General features: G+C 39.9%; 1 protein-coding gene across 1 annotated transcript; it reads left to right on the top strand.

Annotated features, from left to right (window-relative positions):
• The first annotated feature begins 11 nt into the window (after nucleotides 1-11).
• FASTKD2 (FAST kinase domains 2) lies at nucleotides 12-11,455 on the top strand. The gene is made up of 12 exons (XM_068407867.1): nucleotides 12-63; nucleotides 831-1,622; nucleotides 2,049-2,152; nucleotides 3,650-3,758; nucleotides 4,980-5,103; nucleotides 6,503-6,642; nucleotides 6,948-7,120; nucleotides 7,507-7,670; nucleotides 8,597-8,818; nucleotides 9,731-9,815; nucleotides 10,763-10,877; nucleotides 11,306-11,455. The coding sequence occupies exons 2-12, from the start codon at nucleotides 939-941 to the stop codon at nucleotides 11,423-11,425; spliced, it is 2,040 nt and encodes a 679-aa protein (XP_068263968.1). The 5' UTR covers nucleotides 12-63; nucleotides 831-938; the 3' UTR covers nucleotides 11,426-11,455.
• Nucleotides 11,456-22,329: the final 10,874 nt, after the last annotated feature.

Raw genomic sequence — 22,329 nt, 5'->3', positions numbered from 1 at the left:
CGCGAGGCCCGCCGAGAGCGCGCGCGGAGGGCGGCCGGGTGTCATGGCGCCGCCGCGTGCGAGGTAACAGCTACCGGGCGGCGGGGGGCTCGTGCGCGACCCGTCCGCCCCGTCCCTTCCCGGCGCGGCTGAGGCGGGCAGCGGGCGGCCCGGCCCGGCCCGGCACTGCACGGCCTGGCCCGGTGGGACCCCCCGCCGTCGCGCCTTGGTGTTCCGCGCCGGTGCGGAGCCCCCGAGAGGCCCCTGTCCCCTTGGCGCCGGGCCGCGGGCCTGCGCCACTGGTGCCGTACCCCCGTGGGCAGCGTTCCCAGCGCCTGCAGAAAGCGAGCCCCAAGCCGAGAGGCTTTGCCCGCCTGGTGCCCCCGGCCCTGGCAGTGTGCCCGCCGGCGTGCCGCGGCCGCCGGGCAGGCGGCTCGTCCTGGGAGGGCGGCAGGGAGGCTGGGACAGGCTGTTTGTGGCCGCGGCCGGGCAGGATTGCGTGAGCCGGAGCTGAGGGTTGGCAGTGACCCGCCAGAGCCCTGGCAAGACACGCGTCTGCTTCGAGAAGTGTCAGTTCGGGAAAGGCTCTCCCTCCCGGCATAGTGTTTGGTTAAAGCAGCAAAGAGGAGGACGAGCTGACACCCAGGATGAGCTAGCCTTGTGTTGAGATGTTTGACTAAAACGTAGGAGAACCAATAAAAGTCCTTCTGCAAATAATTTTCCAGGGATCTTTTTCCAAATTGTGTTTTTTTTTTTTTCTTTCCTGTAAAAGATGTGCGTAGATTTGGCAATTGAAACTTTAGGAATTGAAAGTCTGGTAACCAATCCATAATTTTCGATTGTTTTTACAGATAAGTGATCTTACGCAGTTTCTCCAGGAGTGTTTCCACTGGTAGAATTTCATCGGATCCCTTACTTTGAGTTGACGTTTCAAATCTAGTAATTAGACATAAGCAAAAATGAATAATAAAATAAGTTACTTGTTAAATACTGCTAGATGCATGCATAGGTGCAATTCTGTGCTGGCTCCCAAATCTTCATCCGCAACAAGAAAACACATTTTATGGGTTGGCAGATACAGGGATCCCCTGGAAAATGTGAACGTCAGGAAATTATTTTTAAATATTTTTCCTTCTCTGCATGGATCATCTCTTCGATTTCTATCTCAAAAGACAGATGTTTTTAGCACAGGTGCTAAAATACAACCTGAGAAGAGTACAGAGGCTTTGGTGAGTGACCAGCCTCCCCAGAGCTCCTTGGAACTTGAAAAGTTGGATGATTCTGGGAGCTTCAAAGTGAAGGACGTAATGGATCATAGTGACCCATTCTTTAATAGCCTTCAGAAATGTACCTGTCCTTGCGATGCACTGGACTTGGCTTCAGAGTCTGCTGTTTCCACTAAGCACTTCACAAACTCTTTAACTACAGTGTGGAGGCTCTTCAAACACCTGTCCGAAGACCAGCAGCGTTACGAGAAGCAGCTGATCTTTGAGCACCCAGCTTTTGTCAAGCTTTGTCAGCAGCTGCTGCGGGACTCCAGAAGGATGACGCGGGGTGATCTGGTGTTCAGTCTGCATGCCGTGGTGAACCTAGGTGTTCCTCAGAACACTCTCCTAGTCCAGACTTTGGTGAGGGTGTGTCAAGTAAGTATCAAAATTGTCTTCTCCTAAGTTTGGGCTGAAACCTCAGGGCTAATTCTGGGAGGATGTGCAACATCAGAGAGAGTTGTGTTACGTCCCTGGTTTAGTCTGATGTTCCATGGAAACAGGGCTCCCATAGTTAATTTGTGTGTACTTCTAATTTCCTTCATTTTTGAAACCACTGCCTGATTTCAGACAGATTTAACGGAGAGGAGAAGACTCAAAAATCATTACCCTTTTCAAATCAACTAAATTTGACTGATGACTAAATTTGCAGAGACCTTTCAGGTCACTGCAGAATTAAAGCTTATGAATTGACTTCTGGGGGGAAAGAGAAGACAGCAGGTACAGGTTAAGAGTAGTCAGTTTTTCTTTTCTGAAACTTTTACTGGTCTGAAGTAATCTGACATTGTGAAAACTCTTCAACAGGAGAAGCTGAATCAACTTGATAACCGATGTATCTCAGTTTTGGCAACTACTCTAGCAGGGCTGGATAAAGACAAGAATGTGAGCGCTCTTCAAGCTGGACTACAGTGAGAAAAATATCTCTTTCACATGTTCTTCATATTTACGTGTTGTTTGAATATTTGTCTTTTAGAAATCATGGAGGGAATGTCTGTGCATAAAAGACATATTGTAGTTTTAGGACTTAAATGATCCCGTGAGATAACAGCTGTACAAGGCAGTGATTTTTGGCATTGTCTTTGCAGTTTCAAGCAGAAAGGCTTCTGATGGCATAGGGTGCTAGACTGCTCTGCAGGGGATTCATATTCTGACTGCAGCTCCACTGCTGTGGGTTTTTTGTGATGTTGATCGAGTCACTTCACGTATCTATGCCTCTGTTTTATCTCCGTGTAGAAAGGAGGTAATGAGACTAGCTTACTTTGTGAAGTATTTTAATTTGTCATGATTAAAAATGCTGTTTAACAGACAGGGAATATTTTCTTTCAATTTAGTAAGTAAAAATTAAGATGAAGACAAGTTTAGATGTTATCTGTGCATCCAGCAAGGCCTTCTCTCTAGTGCTTTATCAGAATAACTTCTCTGGCTGTAGTGATTTTTTTCTGGGCTAATGAGATTTATGTGGGTAACCAATCTGCTCACTCCCATGAGATTGTTTTTACTGAGAATGTCATAAAATTTGCCATGGATTAGTCCTTTTGGTCCTGTGTCAGGTCCTGCTTTGAGAAGGTGGATGTGTTAGTCATACGCAAAAAACAGGTTCTCCTGGAAGCTCAGGTACACAGTGTTTGTAAGTTGGTAGAAAGCAGGAGATCATCTACAGCTCTTTCTCTGTCTTGATGTCTGGAGCTCCTGCCCATTTGCACGAAGCCACATCTGCAGTGATGAACTTCAGAGCAGTGCACTGTCTTAGAAAGTGACACTTCATATTTTTGTGGCTGTGCAGGTATATTTAAGACATAAAAATTATAATACCTCCCTCTGAGCCAGGAAAGGAGGTGCTGGGAAAGCAGAATTTCTTCATCTTGTGCTTATGATCCCTCTGTGTTATATCCCCTTCTGTTCCTACAGCTCACAACACTGCTTGTTTGTTTTTTTTCCTCACTTGCACCAAGTTGTTGTCCATGTCCATCCCTGAGTTTCCTGGCTGTTTCAGAACTTGCCTGCACATAGATGATCCTATGATAAAAATGTGCAAATTTTTTTTTCTGCAGAAGAGAGTTAATTCCTTGAGGTTTAACCGCACTCATGTCTGCACAGTCACGTGCAGTCTGGGCAGGTGCCCACGCTGTTAATGTATCAGCAACAACACACATCTATCAGGATAACATCAAGAAGACATACATAATTATTTCCGTGTGCAAAATATCTGTGCTGCAGCTACCTCATGTTGAGTTATGCAGCCTTGCAAAAAAGGAGGTGGGAGAGGAGCAGGGAATTACAGCTTTAACTTGAGAGTACATCAGTGAGGGAGAATGGGGTACCTACCTGTTTCTGCTGAAATGACGAAAGCTCTGGTAAACAGTTACTCTCTCTAGCTCAAAGCCTTTTGTGTTTTTCTTCATCAGATTACTAGTGGAGCAGCGCATTCCAAGTATCAGAGACATCTTTACACTGCAAAACCTGATGAAATGCATGGGAAAAGATGCTCCAGTCTTTCTGAAAAAGAAATTAGAGGTAAATTTAGTTGGAGGCTCATTTTTACTTCCACAAAGCCTGTGCTCTTGCATTGTTTATAAACTGATCTTTCCAGACACTCAAAGAGAAAATATGATAGAAAGGTTAACTGCATTTGCTCATGGCCGTATCTTTCTGTGTATCTGAAAGGTCCCCTGAGAAATACAGTGGTTGGGAGCAGGCTGCAGGTTTTATGGCAGGGTGTACTGGGTTTCATCCCCTGATTTAAAGCCACATTTTGAAACCTTTCAAACAGGGCCTGCTAGTGTTTTCATCACATAGCTGAAGGGCTCTGAGGTCAGAGTTTGTAATAGCATTCATGAGGAAGTGAGGGAAGATACCACTGATGGGAAATTGGGCAAGAATAGAGCAGTGCAGGGGGCTTACGTAATGTGTTGGATGTAAGTAAATCATAAAACCTTAGACAAGGTACCACTTTTTACAAGATAGTGAGAAACTGGCTGAAGGTATGGTGGAATATGGAACTGAGAGGAAAGTAACATTTCCACTTGTTAACTGAAGGGAGCTCTTAATTTTCTGAGCCTACAGGGTGCTATTTTTAATGCTGTGTAATTTCTGTTGTAGATGCATTTTGTATTTAACCTTTGATACGCATACAGTAAGAATATTATATTTTAATAGCCCATATGCTTTGTAGTCTCACTTTTACTGTCATTTATGTCAATCCAATTACTGCTTCAATAAATGAAGTCTCTTTTGTGGCATCAGAGCTGACCTTCTCTGCCTCAGTCCACACTTGTAGCTGGGTGTTTGTATTAAAAGAGATGCCACTTGGTGTGCTGTTGGATCACTTTGAAGGCTTACAGCTTTCACGCACATCAAAAACAGTAATTGGAGTACTATTAAATAAGTCAACTGTGCCAATTATATTTCTGCTACTTTTTAAAGCATTTGTAGAACATACATATTCACAGTATTTAGAAATGAGCTTTACTGAGACTTCTGTCTTTAAAAAAAACATATAAAGGCAGATTGCTGGGAACTTGCATAGTGACACAGCTCTAGAACACTTTATCTGCTATAATTGTGTATTAAGAAATTGAGAGTAATTACGGTTTTGCTGTTTGTTGCTCCTTTTTCTTTCATAAAGTCTGAACAAGCTAAGGAATTTGGGAAAGTTGTGGTGAAAATGCCTTCACCAGAAAGCAGTGATAATATACCTGAAGAATGAAGGATTTAATAAACTCTAATTCACTTTAGATGGCAGTTTTGAAAGAGATAGACCATCTGACTTTCCCAAATGCTCTGCGTGTGTTTTTCGCTCTTGTTGCGATGAATTATTGTTCCATTCCAATCCTGAATGCCTGCAGTAAGAAGATCCAGGGTAAGAAAAAAATACATTTATTAAATTTCCGTTCCTTATACCAAATTCTTCTAATTATTGTCTCATGTCCCTTTAAAAAAGATTAAAGATTTCCTTCTCAGGAAACATCTTTGTTTTACAGGATATTATAGTAACGTGGAGCCATTTGACAAGCAGCAAGACAGAAAATTACTGATCAGTAATGAAAGCAAATAGCTCTTGTCATCTCTGCCCTTCTTAACATTTACCTGAATGACATGTTTTTCTTCACATTTTTCTGTATGCAGAATTTAGGGAAAAGAATTGAGTTCGAGCAAGAAAAAATAGATTTCAGATAAACTTTTAAAACAAATCTGAATTGGAAGTGGACATCTTACAGGATGGATTGATGGCTTAGTGTGATTAGTTGATAAACTATAGGGAACAGTGTTTGCCTGATTAACTGGATTTAATTATTGAATGCTGCTTAATAACTGACCTCATGCTGCAGCCCAGAAAAAAATTAAATGAAAGCTAATGCTTTCACCTCTCTCCATACCTTTACATTTCTTAAGTATATGTGCTCAGTATGTACTGATTCACCCTTAAAATACATATGAATTTGTATCTAAAAAAAACATTAAGATAGCAAAATAGCATTCTCAACATAAATGAACCAGGAGTGTTTAGGCTGCTTATACAGTTCATACGTGTTAAGACACAATCTTTAGGTACACATCTTTTTCATCTCAGGAGTAGGTCCATCTTGTGTGGCAAATGAAACAGCAGTCTGTTGTCACCTGACTCAATCTGTGTCATCACGCTCATACACCAGGAGGTTACGTTGTGGTTCCATGTTTTCCAGTTTAGCATACACGAATGTTTTAGTGCTTGACAGCCTTTAGTACTTTCTAGAAATAGATTCATATTTGTTGTTTCTTGCCGTTTTGTAAAACCAAATCAGAAAAAAAAAGTAAATTTCATCATGTGCTAATATCTGATTAATCAGCAGCTGTAGATCCACCTCTTTTGTTACTCCCTCAGCTGTCATGGTGAAGTGGACAGTCCAAAGGCTCAATCAGTACTAAAGGGGCTAGCCTGAGGGTTTCCGTGTTGAGTGCAGGGAGGTGCTGAAAATCAAGAATCCTGGAACAGAAGATGTTCTGGGAACACAATCTTCTTGCTTCTTCTGTTAATTTGTTCCCTTTTGCTGATATATCCCTCTAGCTTGGTCCTGACTCAGTTTGGTTTCTTGAACCTCTCAGTTTCTTTATATGTTTTAGCTCAGTTGACTTTGCCTAGCTAGCCTCAGTCTGTTCCACAGTTCCTTATCTGATCCTCCTCCCTCCCCATCCCTTAGCCAAACTGTTCCCACAGTGTCTCCAACCTACAGCTCCCATTGCTTTGTATAATTTGTCCTTTTTTTGCTCTTCTGTTACAGAGAATATCCACGATGCTCCATTTCGGCAGTTAATTCTCATTCTGGAAGCTTGTCACAATCTCCAGTACCGTAATGTAAAACTGTTTTCAGCATTAGCAGACTATGTTAATTCTACTGCCTGCCTTTGGGACAAAAGACAGGTGAGTTGGAGACCAAATAATTTATAGTGGTGGTAGTAGCGTATCTGGTGCTTTCTGTCTTACCTTTCTTCATGTTTGTATTTGATCTTTGGAGAACAGATTTTTTAGGAATACCAATCTGATGAAGTTGATACAGTCATGTTTTTTAAATGCTCTTCTATGTATTGATGAATAAAGAAATAAGAAATAAAAGGGATGTCACAGTTTGAAAAATTCGCTTTCATTAAAAATGGCTTTTATGAAATCTACAGATAGCATCCGCTTTACTGGCTTTCTTGACCTTATAAAACTATCTTTTCTTTTAGATTATCCTTTTTCTTTCGGCCTTCGAGACACTTGGCTTTCAGCCTAGTGAGCTGATGGGTATTTTTGCTGAGAAGGTGATAAAAGACCCTGAATTCCTCAACTTGAAAGACCTTTTGATTGTTCTCCGAGCATATTCACGACTCAACTATGTTCCCAGAGGCCAAAAGCATCTGTAGGTTTTCATTTAGAATGCCTGATAATACGTTATGTAGTCATTATAGAGTAATGTATGGCAACTAGTATTTGATTTCAGTTGTGAAAGAGTTCATAATCCTGTTTTATTAATCTAAGGTAAATTTGCTGTGTCTTTTCACATTTTTTCTGCATAGGAATTTTTCTCTGTAATTGAAAATGGAGACCTTGGTTCTAGACTGACTGCGCTTCTAAATCTGTTGATAGGTAGCTGTATGCTCAAAGAAGAATCAAAAGCTAATGTTAGATTACACAACGTGTGATTATACAAGATAATAAAGATTTCTAACTTGTATTTTTGTTTGAAATTGTATTTTCTGTAGCCTTATTGTGTATTTAGATACTTTTCTTCTGCTTTTTGAACAGGTTTTTTGAGACTCTTCATAGCTGCTTGAATAAGTACCTCCCTCAGATTTCCAACACAGAACTGCTGAGGGCAGTGTATTCACTTTGCATCTTAGGATATCTTCCTCATCGTGCACTTGATGAGCTGCTGCAAAAGGACAGCAGGGATGAACTTCTACTGTCAGGTCAGGCCTTACTTTCACATATTCTTGTTTTAAAAGGGATAGTCTGCCTCCATACATAATTTGTTGTAATTGTGTTAAAAGTTTAGAAATTAAAGAATGCAATCATGCCCCATGATAGCAACAGTTTAATAGTAGGTGTGCATGTGGAGAGAGGTGAATATGAGATTTGTGGAAATGGTAGAAATGTGTAAGAGCCAGGGGTTCTATCTTCAACAGATGTTCAGGGATTTTTAAAAACACAGGAAGTCTTAACCTTCATAAACCAACTTTAGTACCTGGAATCATGAGTAAAAGGGGTTTTTTTGACTGCTTCAAGTTATCGTGTGGAACTTGGAATGGTTTGTAGTAGAATTTGGTTTACACATTACAGTTCTCTACAGCCAGTAGAGTAGCTCAGTGGAGGAGAAATTCAGTGTAGAGTAAAACACTGTGTCTTGCTGTTGAGACTGCTGTGACTAAACCTGAAAGCTGTAAAGCTGTAACTGCTTAGAGTTTGGGCAGCTTAGTACTCTTAAAGTACAGTTTCAAAATTATGGCCAAGTCTGATATCCCTTCTTTGTTTTATAAATAGCCTTCTAGTTGTCTGGATTTTATAAGTGGTTTTTATGCATGATTTCTCATTCCTTGTTCTCCTTAAGTCTCCTGTAATAAATGATAGCATGCACAGAGCTGTGTACAGTAGAGGGGAAAGACTGGATAAATGGGCAGGTGCCAGCCATAGACTTTAATATTATAATTAGTGAATTGATGGTGTATATTTAACAATATATTGAAGACACTCAATAATATTCAGTGAAAAAACAATTGGGTTTTGATTCCTGTATTGAAATTAATTTGCTCTGCCAGAACAGACTATAAATGATAATAAAATGAAAAATTCTGTGAGATGATACATTGGATGTAATATTTTTTGTACCCTTTTTCAGATGATCTTTACAAAGAACAAAAGGAAGTGATGCTTCGCCATGTGAAAGCATGTATGGAACTTGATAGCCCTTCCTTCACGAAGCCTGCATTTGTGCCGACTGAGAATTTCTCCTCATTATTATCTCTTAATCTCAGAAAGGCTCGGGAGGCACTGATAGAACTTCTGGGAGATGAGAACATGTTTCAGCAAAATGTTCAGCTGCCATATAAATACCGTATTGGTATGAAGCCAAATTACTGTCCTATTCTTTTTAATGTAGATTTATAGTCCCCAAAATAAGGTGGTAACAAATTTGCGTAGGGTGCAAGTGATTAAAAGTGTAACACTTTGAAGACACAATCTTTTGACAAATTATGTCCTTGATTGGTGAATCTGCTTTCTAGGATGCTTCTGTTAAAGTATTTAAGTCAATTACTAAAACTTTATGTTTGCTCTTACTTACAAAACTGCTTTGGACTTTTTGTTAAGCGTCAGCGAGCAAATGTTATTTGTACCTAAATCCAATACGGCCAACTGTTTTACAGAGTTGACGTGTTGGTACTAAATCACATTAGAATCAAAGCCAAACAGCAGCTGCCTTTTGTTCTCTGACTTACTTCTTTGAAGCTCTGGCTAAGGTTTGGGTTCTACTTTCATTTAGGAAATGGGATATGACCTTCTTTGATAAGTGATCATTTCATAACATTTGGTTTCTTTTATATTTTGATATTGCTTAATTTTTTCCAGCCACCCAACTTACCAATTTTTCTGTATTTGTAATAATTTTCTTCCTAAATTTTTCTAATGAGAAATCAGATTATAGGAAAATCTGAGTAGGTATGACAGACTGATCAAGACTAGTTTCTTTAAACTATGATTTCACTCCCATAAATTTATATCTACAGTTTCCAAAACCAAATTTTTTTTCTGAAGATGTGCAACTATAGCTGTTTATATTGGTTGCAGGGAGGGAAAAGCCATCAATAATAAATAAATTATTAGAGAACGGCAGTTAGAAACAGAGCAGTGACAGTGTCTGTTAACTTTTTCAAATGAGCTGTTCATTTGAAAACAGTTTGAACAATTAATGTTCAAATGAGAACATTAATTGTAACCTCTTGCAGTGTTAAATGTTTTGTTGTTTTGTTTTCAGATTTTGAAATCAGAATGGATTCAGACAGAAGGAAGGTGCTCCCAATAGCTGCAACAGATGATCATGCTGACTCAAGTGTTCAAAGGTGTCTTTTTTGACTGTGTATTTTTTCTAGCAGGCTAGTTTTATTTATATGTATTCCATCTAACAGAGGCTAAAACTTAACATTTCAGAGAAAGAGGCATGAAACATCACAGTAATCTAATACTCTTGTAATGGATACAGGTTTTGAAGTATGACTGAAATCCCTTCCAAAAATTGCTACGTTATGGTTTTAAAATTCCAAGTATTTGTGTGTCCAATTAAACATTCAGTTATTCTCTTAAGTCTCTAAAATGTGCATCTCAGTGGTATGTTATGGCAGTTAATTCAGCTGCTGAAATAGAATCTGAATAAAAAGGATCATCATATCCACATTTTAGGTGATTAATTTAATCTTGTGTAGAAAAATGACCTCTCAATAACTGAAGTGGGACATACATCATTTAAGTAACGCTTAAGTAGAATTGGAATACTTAACGTTTGTGTGCTGGATCACTGCACAGCAATGTATTTTGTATAGTTTGCTTTTTGGGAAAAGGAGAGCTAGTGAATAGTGTAACAGAAACTCACTGTCAGGCTTCCAAGGCATTCAGCTTTCCTCACCCTTCCAGGTAGGTTTTTATGGCAGGAAGTAGCTGATACTGAGTATTAGCAAAGGATCAAAGTAAATGCAGAGGCTGCAACAATAATGTAGAATTTTAAATGATCTGTTTCCTTTTGATTGTGGGAGAAGTGGAGATCTAAGGACTTAATTCAGCTGTAGGAATTTGGGTAGATGCTGGTACTTGTGTGAAGCTCATAGAAGAAGAGAGGGTCTAAATTACTGAAGTCTGGAGAAGGAAAATGATAATGAAATTTGTGCAGTCCTGATATTTTTGCCTACCAGAAAGACAGCTGTATGTTCTGCTGTGTTAAAGGACAGCATTGAATCCTTGTCTTAGAAATGCTTAAAAATTACAATGGAGTCATCCCTACTCTTCTTGGTTGCAGACTGGCTTTTCTCTTTGTTCCTCTGTCTGCCTTCTGTGTGGGTACAACACACCCCCAAGGGAAGCTGGCAATGAAGAAGCGGCATCTAAATAAACTGGGCTATCATGTGATTCTGGTAAGAAGAGTCCTGCTATTCTCGCTGTTTCAGTCCTGTTGTCAGCACAGTAATGAGTACATTCGTTTGATAGAACAGGCCTTATAGGGAATGGTGAGCCTTCTCCAGAGTGGTAATTGTATATCGTCTCTACTTAGAAGGTAGTGGTGGTGTCACTAGGGAGAAAGGACAGAGGAACTGTAAAAGACAGGCTACCACTTATCATTATCAGCAAAATAAATATAATCATAGTTGAGCAAAAAAAAAACCCTCTATGTGACTTTGGCTTATTTCCCTGATTTTTATAGAATGAATGATCCAAGTCAACTTGTTTTCAAAATACAGCGACTCCCTATGGCCTTCCCATCACTGAGTGCTTGGTTTGTGGGACAGGGTAGTTTGCTAAAGACAATAGAACTAATGTAGCCATTCGTTTTCCTTTCTTCCAGGTCCTGAACAAGAAGTTTCAGGAAATGACAAATGAAGATGCAGTTGAGTTTTTGAAAGGAAAAATTTATTCAGAAAATGCTTTCAATTTTTCTGAAGTGACTATGCAGGATAATAATTAAAATAAACTAACAGTTTTGGGTCTCCTGGTCTCTCTTTTTCCTGTGCAATTAATGTAAGGTTTTAACAGAAGAGACGGTAAGCAGTTTTATACACAACTGCCTACTCCAAAGTATTACAGATGATTGAGAAAGTTTGTGAAGTGAACAACGTCTGCTGATAGTGGGAGTTTTCTTTTGTGAAGTGGGATGGAGTTTTCTTCAGTGGGAGGAACTACTTAATCCAAGAAGCATCCTGGTATCCATTGCTGTTGACATTTCTTAATTTTATCTTCATTTTGCTTCCCTTCCTCCATGCCCCAAGTCAAATTTATCTCTTCCCTTGAGCTGAGTCAGGGAAAGCAGGTGACCATTTCAAGTCCTATTGGAACCTGGCCTACAAATATGCATTAGAAGGACTCCCCCCAACATCCCACCCCCAACATCCCCTGTGTTAATCTTTATGCAGGACTATAGATGCTAAAGCAGTAAATAAATCGGCCTAAGGGGTATGTTAAAAAATCCAAAGTTATGTGAAAAGTTTCTGAAGAAATCAGTCTCACCCATTTTTTCAGAAGTTCAGGACAATAACGGTTCTGTTTGTTAGCTGTATGCTTTTTCTTTTGAACCTTTTGCTTCACTCGTACTGTCATAGATTTTGACACGTCTTGCTACAAGAACACAGGTCTGGCATGTCTGTATAAACTGACTCTTGCTCTCTGTTTCTGATACCAGTGTCAGAGGTGTTGCAATTCGCAGATTTGTTCATTACGTACTGTGATGCACCTCGACTGGCCTGTTACGAAGTGGTGGAATTGATTGTGTTGGCAGTCCTAGAAGTTCAAAGCAGCTTTGGGCCTTTGAGCTGAAGGAGCAGAGAGAACTGGTACATCTTTTCTGTTCTTGGTAACATTTACTGGTAAAATCCATTTGTTGGGCTGGAGTTGCTGAAGTACTTAGTAAGAGCATTGGAATGCTCAAAATACATATATTTGCCAACAACAACTTGCTTTCTGCGGTGTAATCATATCTCCAGCCACAGTTTTGCTGTACCACAGCGCAGTCAGCATGAAGGGAAACAGCAATACTTTCTACAGTGACTGTGTGCTACCTAACGGTGGTGCCCTTGCTTCACTTGGTGAGCTACACGAACTACCTTCTTTGTCCTTCTGAAGTAGCGTGGACACGTGGGTAAGGTATTACAATGATGAGATAAAAAAGGTATTCTAGTGATAATGTGAAAAGAACCAATGCGCTTAAAAAAAATTCACCCCCCAACTTATTGCAGAACATGTAGGTAGAATATAGGGCACATTTATGGAGGAAACTGCAACCAAAGCAGCATCGTCACAGCAGTGTGGCATAAAAAGCAGAGCACGCTGTTCACTTCAGTCTCTGAAATGATTTGATTGATTGCAGATTTGATGCAATTGTAAAACTTAACAACCAGAGCAGAGTTCATCTGCTTGATGAGAAGTTTGTTGTCCCCCCTTTTTGGATCTGCTACTTTAAGAAAGCACTATATATGTACAAATCTATGTGAAGCAGACTGGTCAGAGCCATTCTGGTGTTCTGAGCTGGCCGACTGACTCATGGCTCCGGCCTGTGCTGGAGAAGGTCTGAAATACTCTGTGCTGGAGAGCCAGGTGGTGCTTAGAGCTGTGTTTGAGAAAGCAGTTGGTGCTGTTCAAAGCTGAAGCCCTGCAAACCAAGCTAATGCAGTGTCAGCTGCAGCTTTTGCCTGGGCCGGGGAACTGCTTTCTCTGCTTTGAGTTTTTCAATCAGGTCCTCAGTAGCAGGTACGTAGCTCCCATCTTTTCAGGGACAAAACACCAGGCAGGGAACTATACTGTCCTCTTGGGTGCCAGCAGCCTGGACAGAATTGGCCAGCAGTGCGCACAAAATGGCATAGCACATTACTGATCACCATCTTTCTTTTTTTAAACACCTTACGAGTAGGTGGAAACTTATACAAGCAGTATGGAAGTGTAGTAGTCTGCCATAATGATCACCTTGCTTATTAAAATACCTTGCTTTATGCTGCCTCAATAATTTCAGTCATTACTATGTCACCTACACTGATTCAGAGTTCCAAGCAGTATGTAGCTGCTGCCAGAGAGCCTTCAGAGCTGTGGGTTTCTTGAATCTTTGCATCTGCTAAAAAGCTACTCTGCTGCAATGTCTGAAATAAACCCAGGTTTCTCAGGTGTCCAGTTCATGTAGTAAGGAGATCTAATCCCCTGTTTTGCGCATTACAACTTGTATTTAAATACCACTCTCCTCTCTCTCCTGAATCACGCTTACTAAAATTAGCAGGAGACTCACAATGAAGATCAACAAAAATTATTTTGCACCTGTAATTGTGGGTTTTGTCACTGCATGGATTGCTTGGTGCAAAAGGTGCAAAATCCCCTTTTTAAAAAGTGTAACAGGTACTAAATAATAGTTGGTTTTAGCTGACCTGCCAGTGAGACTAACAGGGGATGCAAGCTGCACCTTTCTCTACCATGTTCACAGACTGCCTGCAGACTCAGGAACATGTGTTTCTAACCTTTATTCACACTTGGAACACTTTGTAAGTGAAGTGGCTGGAAATTTTTTCTGAACAAGGAGTGAGGAACCAGGAAGCTGAAGATGGCTTTATTTCATACAGCCCGTGGGTATATCTTATTAATGGATGGAACCCAAACATTTGCTGTGGTGTTTGACTCACTAAAGGTATTTCAAGGGTGTACCCAATCTGCAGCAAGGCCAAGGTTCTCAACCCCATGTAAAGTGAAAATAGGTAATTTCAGGTAATGAGGGAGGGGAGGATCTTCAATGAATTGAAGGCTTGTTAAAGAAGATAAAGCAAGTATAGGGCTTAGAGTAATTACGTAACTATGACTTAAAGACAGTGGACTCAGCTGCACAGAGCAACCATATATTTGACCAGATTCTCATATGAAGGCAGCATATTTTATTCCTGAGCTACAAAGAAGTCTGAAAAGTAGATCCATACAAATCTTTCCTTCATTGTGAGCTAAGAGATACTGGACTTACGTATTTGTCCTGCTAATCTCAAAGAAACAGATACTGCCTTTTATGATCCTGGTTTTTACATGCTGCTTGCTGTTAGACATTTTTTTGGTTCATAAATCTTATCTTATTACAAAACAGTAAAATGCCATGATAAAGCTGGCTTATCTGGTAAATTTTTCCTTGAGAATAAAGCACATACTGTTCATCCTTTGAATTCTCCAGGTCATCTGAAGGTTATCCACATAAAAAAGGGTGACAAGCTCAGATCATTGTCATGCATCACACAATCAGTAAGAAAACATTGTGAGAAGGATTTACAAATGTAAGTCATATAGCAAACTTCACTGGCCCAAGGATGATGTTAAGCATTGCAGGATGTGTGAACAGATCTAAAATGAGAGCAAGAAATAGGAAGGCAGAAGATGTGGGCTGCAAGGGTCAAGAAGGCTCTTGCGTGAACAGAAAATAAACTAGTACCATCTGAGCAAAAATGAAACAAAGTTTGTGAAGTAATGCAGAATGAGAACAGTGAGGGTTTGGAAAAACAAATTGTTTCCATAAGCAGCTGGATTTGCAGACCCTGCTGACCTATAGTTCTCTCCTGCTTGGATTTGCTTATGTCTAAACACTCTTGAGCCCTAACTCCAGCCTTCTCAGGGTATGAAATATCCCAGCTACTCATTCACAAGAAACATCCAGGACCTCTCTTCAAAAATTCCACTTGGCTCTCAAATTGGCCAAGATGGTCAAAAGTGACTGGGAAAGAGGGACTAAAAGTACATTGCAAGAGTCTGATTTTTGTTGAGCAATCAGAATCTAAATAAACTGGAGCTTGGAATTAGAGAATGAAAGTCTCTTTCTCAAGTATTGCAACTGTTTCTGCACAGGCAAGAGGTTGATTAATGCTTTGTATGCAGAGACCTAAAGATGTGGCTCTGGTCAATTGCTAAAGTGAAGAAAATAGTAAGACTTCCCTCTATAATGCCCTTTTTTTTTCCCCTGGCCATTGCAGTAGGTATTATTTTTTATTGCCATTTGCTAATGTTAAGCTATTCTCTTTGCACCCAAATCTTAGAGCACATAAGTTTGCATGAATGAGGTTCTATTTTCAATACCTCAATACCTGGCACTAAAATATCTGAATTAAAAAAGAATTGCGGATGTTTTGTAGATCTCAAAAAAGGTGGAGCATTCATTCTTAGGTGAAATGTGCTGAAATTAGTTATTTTAGAACAAAAGCAGAGCTGTGGTTATCTGTTCTTCTCTACATGCATACTTTTAAATCAGTTATGGTACTTAAGCATAGGTTTTACTGAACATGTTTGTAATCATGTGCTTTCATTCTTTGCTAGTAACCATAGTGGTTTTAGAAGTTCTGCATTGTTCTTCTAAGTGATGCAAATATCATGGATCTCTGAATTATGTTTAAGATCTGTCCTTCTAGTTGTAGCAGGTTTTTCCCTTCTTTTATTATTTCTGGACAACCGCAGTATAAGGTGAAAGTATGAATGTGCTGGCAACTGTAAATAGCCTCCCAGGAACAAGAAGAAGGAGAATCTGTCTTTGGGTGTGCAGCGAAAGCCCTTGTGTCCACAGATAACCAGTGAGCTTTTTGTTTCATCCTGTTCCCTCTCAGAAAATCCTCCTGTGCTATACTCCAGTAACATTGTTGCCATGGTACCCATCAAAACCCAGATATGCTCTTGCTTTATGTAGCAAGATGCAAATTTTTATAAACAGGAGAATTTCTTTTCATTTTTCACTGCTATAGGTAAGGGACTCTATCCATGCTTCCAGAGACAATTCACCGAACACTCCTTGTCATTCCTATGTGCCATAGTTTACTCCCATCAGTTCAATCCACAAAGGGCACTTGCTAAATTTTCTGTATTTGCCTGTTTGGTTTTCATGGTACAGATTCCACTGCACATAAGATGTCATCTGTATTTGACCACCCTTTAGAAAGGTGGGGAAATGTGTGGGGAGTGTGGGGAAAGGGGGAGTGGCTCATCAGCTGCTTCAAATTAACATCAGGGCACTACAGCAATATACACCAGCTGAGGCTGCAGCTCTACAGCTTCAAAGGAGAAAACTTTAACTGCCATGCCAGTCCAGTCTTCTCCTTCTGCAACAGGGAACAGCTGGTGAATTGGACTCTGACTGCACAGAGGCTGGTGTAAATGGTGAGAATTGTCACTGAAGTCTTGATGTGTACTGACACAGATGAGACGAGATTCAGGAAATATACAATGGCTTGTTGAGGAGCAGATAATCTCTCTGTATGTTAAGATGTTACTGCACACGATAGCTAGGGAGGGAGGAAAGACCGAGCATGGAGCCCACATTTGAAATGTCAGTCATGTAATAAAAGACTATTTAATCTTTTAAAACACACATATTGAAGACCAGCGCTGGGTTGTTACTTGCCCTTTGTGCTGGCTCAGCACTTAGATATCAGCTTTAGCAGAACAACAGAGAGTTCCTTGACCCTGGGAATTCTTCAGAAAATACAAAAGCAACCTAAACCCCTCGTACACTGTGGTGTCCGAGGCAAGAAGGGGGTAAAGACTGCTGATGCATTTGTTTCTGTTCTTTTAGAATATGCTCTATTTTTGCCAATGAACAATTTATTCCAGGGACACACCATCTTCTAAACAAATGCTCAGTCTGGGTCACTTCTGTATAAATGTAAGGAAAATGATGGAGATCTGAAAAGTTAAGCAGGCAAAAAAAAACATGTGTGTGCATCTCTGTTTGGAGATTTGCTCTGTATCAGTCTATGCTCAAGGAACAGTACAAAATGGTGAATGCTTCACTAATGTCTGCAAGAAGACTTCATTCTCAGTAGGCAGTACTCCCCCCAAAAGGTAGTACTGAGAGGGATGAAGGTTGGTTTGATTTCTGCTGATGCAGAGTAAAAAGAGAACTTTCTAAACTTTCCACTGCTGGTGGTAGGTTTGATATTAATTTGCTGAATCTAATTACTCATTATTTGAAGGGGAAAAAAAGAGAACAACAATGAAGGTATCAATACCACTCTCTCTTAACAGAGGATAAGATGAACTGACACTGAGGCATTAGATGGAGACATGGGGAGTCTAAGTTCAGCTCCTTGCTTGCCACCACTTATCTGTCTGCTCAGGGGCAAGTCATTCAGGAGGTCCCTGTGGCGCACCCAGAGTCCTGGTGTTTGCTCCCATCTCAGTACTGCCAGTCCCAGTGCAGCCAGGTGTCTGTGTCCCCTGTCTGTATAAAGGGGATATCCCCATGTCCAGTTGTTTGGATTTGTAAGCTCTCCAAGGCAGAGCGGGCTGATGTTTCAGATCCACTTGTTGTACAAAGAGTAGTAACAGTTCAGCCATGGGAATGGACAAAGTCTTGGCTAAGTGTAAAAGAAACAGCTCCCTTTGCTGAAGAACCACAAAATCTGTCACCAATGCAAGCCACGTCAACAGCCTTACTGCAAACCTACCCAGCCCTGTCACAACAAGCACTTCAAAGTTACACTACCCAGTCCCTTCCCCAGATACTATTAGCAGCAATGATTTTTTACAAAATCAGACACCAAAATACAAGCTGTTTCTACTGCATGTCACACCCATACACACACAGCACACTTCAAACCCGGCTTATAAATTCTTTAAGGGTCATTTGCAAATATAACCGGATATTCTACTGAGTATAAGTTATGTAGAATGGACTGGTTTGGCTCAGATGAGATCCGCTTTGAGGTCTTTTGTCAGGTACTATTGGTTTAATTAATAATCACTGAGATTCCTCAGGGACATCACAACCATTTTGAACAGATCCTCATGCTGGTTGAGGGGTTTGGAGTATTACTGACCTTGTATGGACATACATACATCACTGCATGCACACAAGCAATACCGTCACGCTCAGTGGTGCTGGTATTAAACAGAAAGCTAAGTATGTGTATCGTTGATAGAACAGAGGCCAAAGTTTAATATGAACATGTTTTATAGCTGTAAAAGCTAATTACCTAAGTTAAAGTGAATATAGTGTATATTGTTTGGGTCTAAGAAATCATATGCAAGCACATTCACATCTAATCATAAAGTATTTTAGTGCTTGTAATAGAACTCATTAAAAATAATGTTGGTTATTCTAGAATACGGAGCAATAAGCTTGGTTTTTAACCATTAAGCAATAATAGAGACTTATGTGCCGTCCTTTACAGTTCTGCTAGTAGCAATAAAATAATATTAGTTTATTTACTTACAAAGGTCATTATTTTATTTAAAAATACAAGCTAGGCTTTTAATGTTATGTGACATCTTCTTTAAAAAGGCCTAATTAAAACAAACAACATATTGCTTTGACAGCTGAAAGTTTACAAGAAGTTTTGTTTCTTCACAAAATCAAGGATTCTTGCCCACTCAGAACATCAATACAGGATCAAACACTTCTGAAAATCCTTTTCCCCCAGAGCAGTAACTTTGAAATCTTAAGTTCTAGGCATGTCATCAGAAGGTATTCTTATAAAGGGAAGTTTTCAGGACTGGAGAAAGTGAGTGAGAAAATCTTAACTGATCATTCTGACAGTGGATTCAGGCACATTAAAAACTATCAGCAAATTGAACCTTTCCTTTGGTCAAACTACAAGGGCAATATTTTGCAGCCAGCTTGTATGTGTGGACTTTGGGTTCAGCAATTTACCATTGCATCTGAAATATACTACTCGTATTTTTTTTAAGTTAAATTGCACAGTTCTTACGCAGACAAATTTCCCGTAGGAATTGTGTTTACATAAAGACTGTAGGATTTTGTGCACAACTCTTTGTAAAGGTGATCACCCTTTAACTCCTAGAACTGAACCAATAGTGTTTGTTACTTTTTAGTAAGAGTGGTAAATATCATCTTGAATTCAGATTGTTTGTTAAAGAACCAGCTCGAGGTTCCTTAGCAGTGACATTTTGCTGTCTAAAGGATGAAGGGAAAACAACCACCCAGGCTACCTATTACTGAAGAAAGACAATTCACTAATAACATTCTCCTTTTCTGGTTAAAGAAAATGGTGTCTGAGGAAGCTGCTCTGCCAGTCTAATTAAACCAATACAGACTTTGTCAGCCTGCTTCAGCCCGCTTCCATAAGGAACTGCTTACTGAACTGGTACTTGAAGCTCCTCTCTGGTAACAAAGCTGTCTAAAAACTGCATCATGGGACTTGGGGAGAAAAGGCAGGTGTTACTTCCCACACTGACACAACACACTGATATTTCCAGTTTTGCCTCAAAATATATGAGTATGCATGTGTATAAATGCCATAAAAACTACGGAGAAATTTTTGAAAGTATCTATAAATGTGTATCTCTTGAAATTACTAGATCATTTACCAATCATCAAATTAGTTCCACTAAGCTAAAGCTTAAGTATCCTATGTCATTTGATGATCTGCAGGACACTTAAGGTTGGCTTAATGGAACTAATTTTAAGGTTTGCTAGTAATGTCATTCTAATCTAGTGTATGTTGGCTGGAATTCTTTCTGGTTTAAGATTATTTAAAATCTCAAATGTAAGGTTAGTGGGCTGTTTACAGTGTAATCTCAGAGAAAGAGAAAGGAAAACTCAGCAAGATTACTCTAGAAGAGAATCGTCGTAACTCAGCATAGCTTCCAGTATATTCCCACTTATGTTAGGATCATTGCTGGAGCTAATGAGGCTTGAGAACAGTTAGCACTGTCAAATAACAATGAAGTCCAGAGAATTTCAGAAAAACCTTTCACTAACAAAGCCGTGAAAGCTGAAGACTTGGCATACTGAGAGGAACAATGATTCACATTGCAGACCACACAACGCATTGCTGAATATTCATATGCTACAGAATCAAGAACATGTACTTAATCGTGTAGAATGAACTGGAATATTTTGAACATTGCTCAGAAAGACAGAAATATCTTTTAGTACTCATAGAAAAAGACAATATCTATAGAATAAGCTACCTCCTATGACAAGTCAATGTGAAACAGAACTGTCAATTCATTGTGTGCTTCCTCCAAGTAAAGCTACAGTGATAACCAGAGGATATTTCAGTAAAACAGCTGAATTATCCACCTCACTTCTTCAGTGGAGCAGAAGACTAGGATTTAAGGCACATTAGTCAGCATGCTACTGTATTGACCCCACTGAGTGATGATTCTGTCTTGGACACATACCGTGAGATTTCTGCAGCAATGAGAGAAGGAGATTTACTGGAGAATGATTTCCTCTGAATCAAGGTGATGATTTAAGAAAATGTTGCCCATGTTAAATTTCATCTAGTTCTAGTTTGGTTTTTAGTTTGGATGGAGTTAGCGCAGGATTTAGCTGTGGAACTGGGAAAGCTTAACATGATGAACTGATGTTTGTGGAAACACACAAGTGTGTAAGTTTTTTGTGTTTTTAATAAGCTCTTTGTCCTTGAAAGTTACATGCAGCTCAGTAGGAAATCTGGGTGCAGGCAGCTACCAAGATCAAACTCACCGCTATGATAGTTGTTTAAAACATGTGGTTTGCTTCAGTATGGAATCTTTAAACAAAACAGTTCTAGCTTGCGGCTGTTGCTACACAGACTGTATGCAGATAAGTCACAAATAGCTGAGCATATGTGTGGTGCAAGGTTAAAACAATAACAAGCAGGTCGAATCATTCAAATACTGGAAATCACTTTGACTCCAGGCCAAAAGCTTAGCTTGAGATGATATCAGTATGGGATAAAAAGAGGATAAACTAACAGGCTTAGCAGCCAGCTTGTTGGAGTCAGCATATAGTATCTATACTTCCAGCAGGAGAGCAGATGGTCATATATTTAAGGAAGCACCAGACAGGGAGTCAGGAGATCTGAATTCTATTCCTGGCTCTGCAGCAGTGTTCCTATGTCACCTTGGGGAGTCACTTTTTTCCCCTTTTTTCTTAATCTTTTAAGTAGTGGAAATAATATTTGTTTGTCTCACAGGGCAACTGAGAGGCTAAACTGATGCTGAAAAAATGCTCTGAAGCTCTAAGAAGAACGTACGGAAGAACTGCAAAGTAAACTTGTTTGGAAGAAAGGACAGCGCATGGTTTCATATGGCATGTTTGTGCCATATGTTTACGACCTTTCCTCTCCCCAGAATACCCCATGCCTTTTGCACACAGTTTTCAAGGAGGGAATAAATGGATTAAGCTGCCTTCCACATTTGCTAGAAAGATAAGCAGCTGTCAGTAAGAACCTGACCAAAGAACAGACTGTTACTGAGAGACATTATTTATGCCCAAGAGGGCAATAGGCTTGTTGTTGAAGTTAAGTGTTCATCCCAAGATATTTTTTCATTGGTGGCAGAATAATGTCTCCAATGGCTTTTATTCCGAATTCAGCAGTGCTGCTTGCAAGCTGAACGTTAAGTACATGCTTAAGTATTGTCTTTTATGAACAAATCTTCTGCTGAAGTCCCAAAACAAGTCCATTTTTTAAATCAGTGAGAAATGTCCATGATTATTTGCACAGGTCTTTCATCTAAAGCCCATTCAAATCAACTACACTTCAAAGGAACTGGAATCAAAGACCTAGCAAGCAGCTGTAATTTCTTCTGAATCCGATGCCCATTAAGCAAAATGACCCTATCTATCTTCATAACTATTTGGCATCATAGGAGTAATGTTTTCACCACAGAATAAATAGCTTCTGCTTTCTGCATGGAGGTGTAAGCTTTGGGATGGAGTTGAATTTTAGCATGTATCACGATTTGCTCCATTTGTGCATATCTTTTTTGCAAGAGGAAAAAAAAAAGATGAAGTCTTTTGGTTTTTTTCCTCTATGCCTCCATTTTTCTTGTTCCTAGATTCTGAGTCCCTGTCAAGGGACTGAACCCCAGTTCAAAGCCAGCTCTGGTAAAAGGGCACAGACAACACTGCAGAAGACTTGAAAACAG

The sequence above is a fragment of the Nyctibius grandis genome, chromosome 9 (assembly GCF_013368605.1).
Source record: "Nyctibius grandis isolate bNycGra1 chromosome 9, bNycGra1.pri, whole genome shotgun sequence".
Lineage (NCBI taxonomy): Eukaryota > Metazoa > Chordata > Aves > Nyctibiiformes > Nyctibiidae > Nyctibius > Nyctibius grandis.
This window is presented reverse-complemented; position numbering and strand designations above follow the sequence as displayed.

Excerpts from the sequence above, each read along its gene's own strand:
- FASTKD2 (XM_068407867.1), top strand. The coding sequence starts at position 939 with ATGAATAATAAAATAAGTTACTTGTTAAATACTGCTAGATGCATGCAT. Across the intron at positions 2,153-3,649 it reads GCTCTTCAAGCTGGACTACA|ATTACTAGTGGAGCAGCGCA; the intron begins GTGAGAAAAATA and ends TTTCTTCATCAG. Across the intron at positions 6,643-6,947 it reads GCCTTTGGGACAAAAGACAG|ATTATCCTTTTTCTTTCGGC; the intron begins GTGAGTTGGAGA and ends CTTTTCTTTTAG.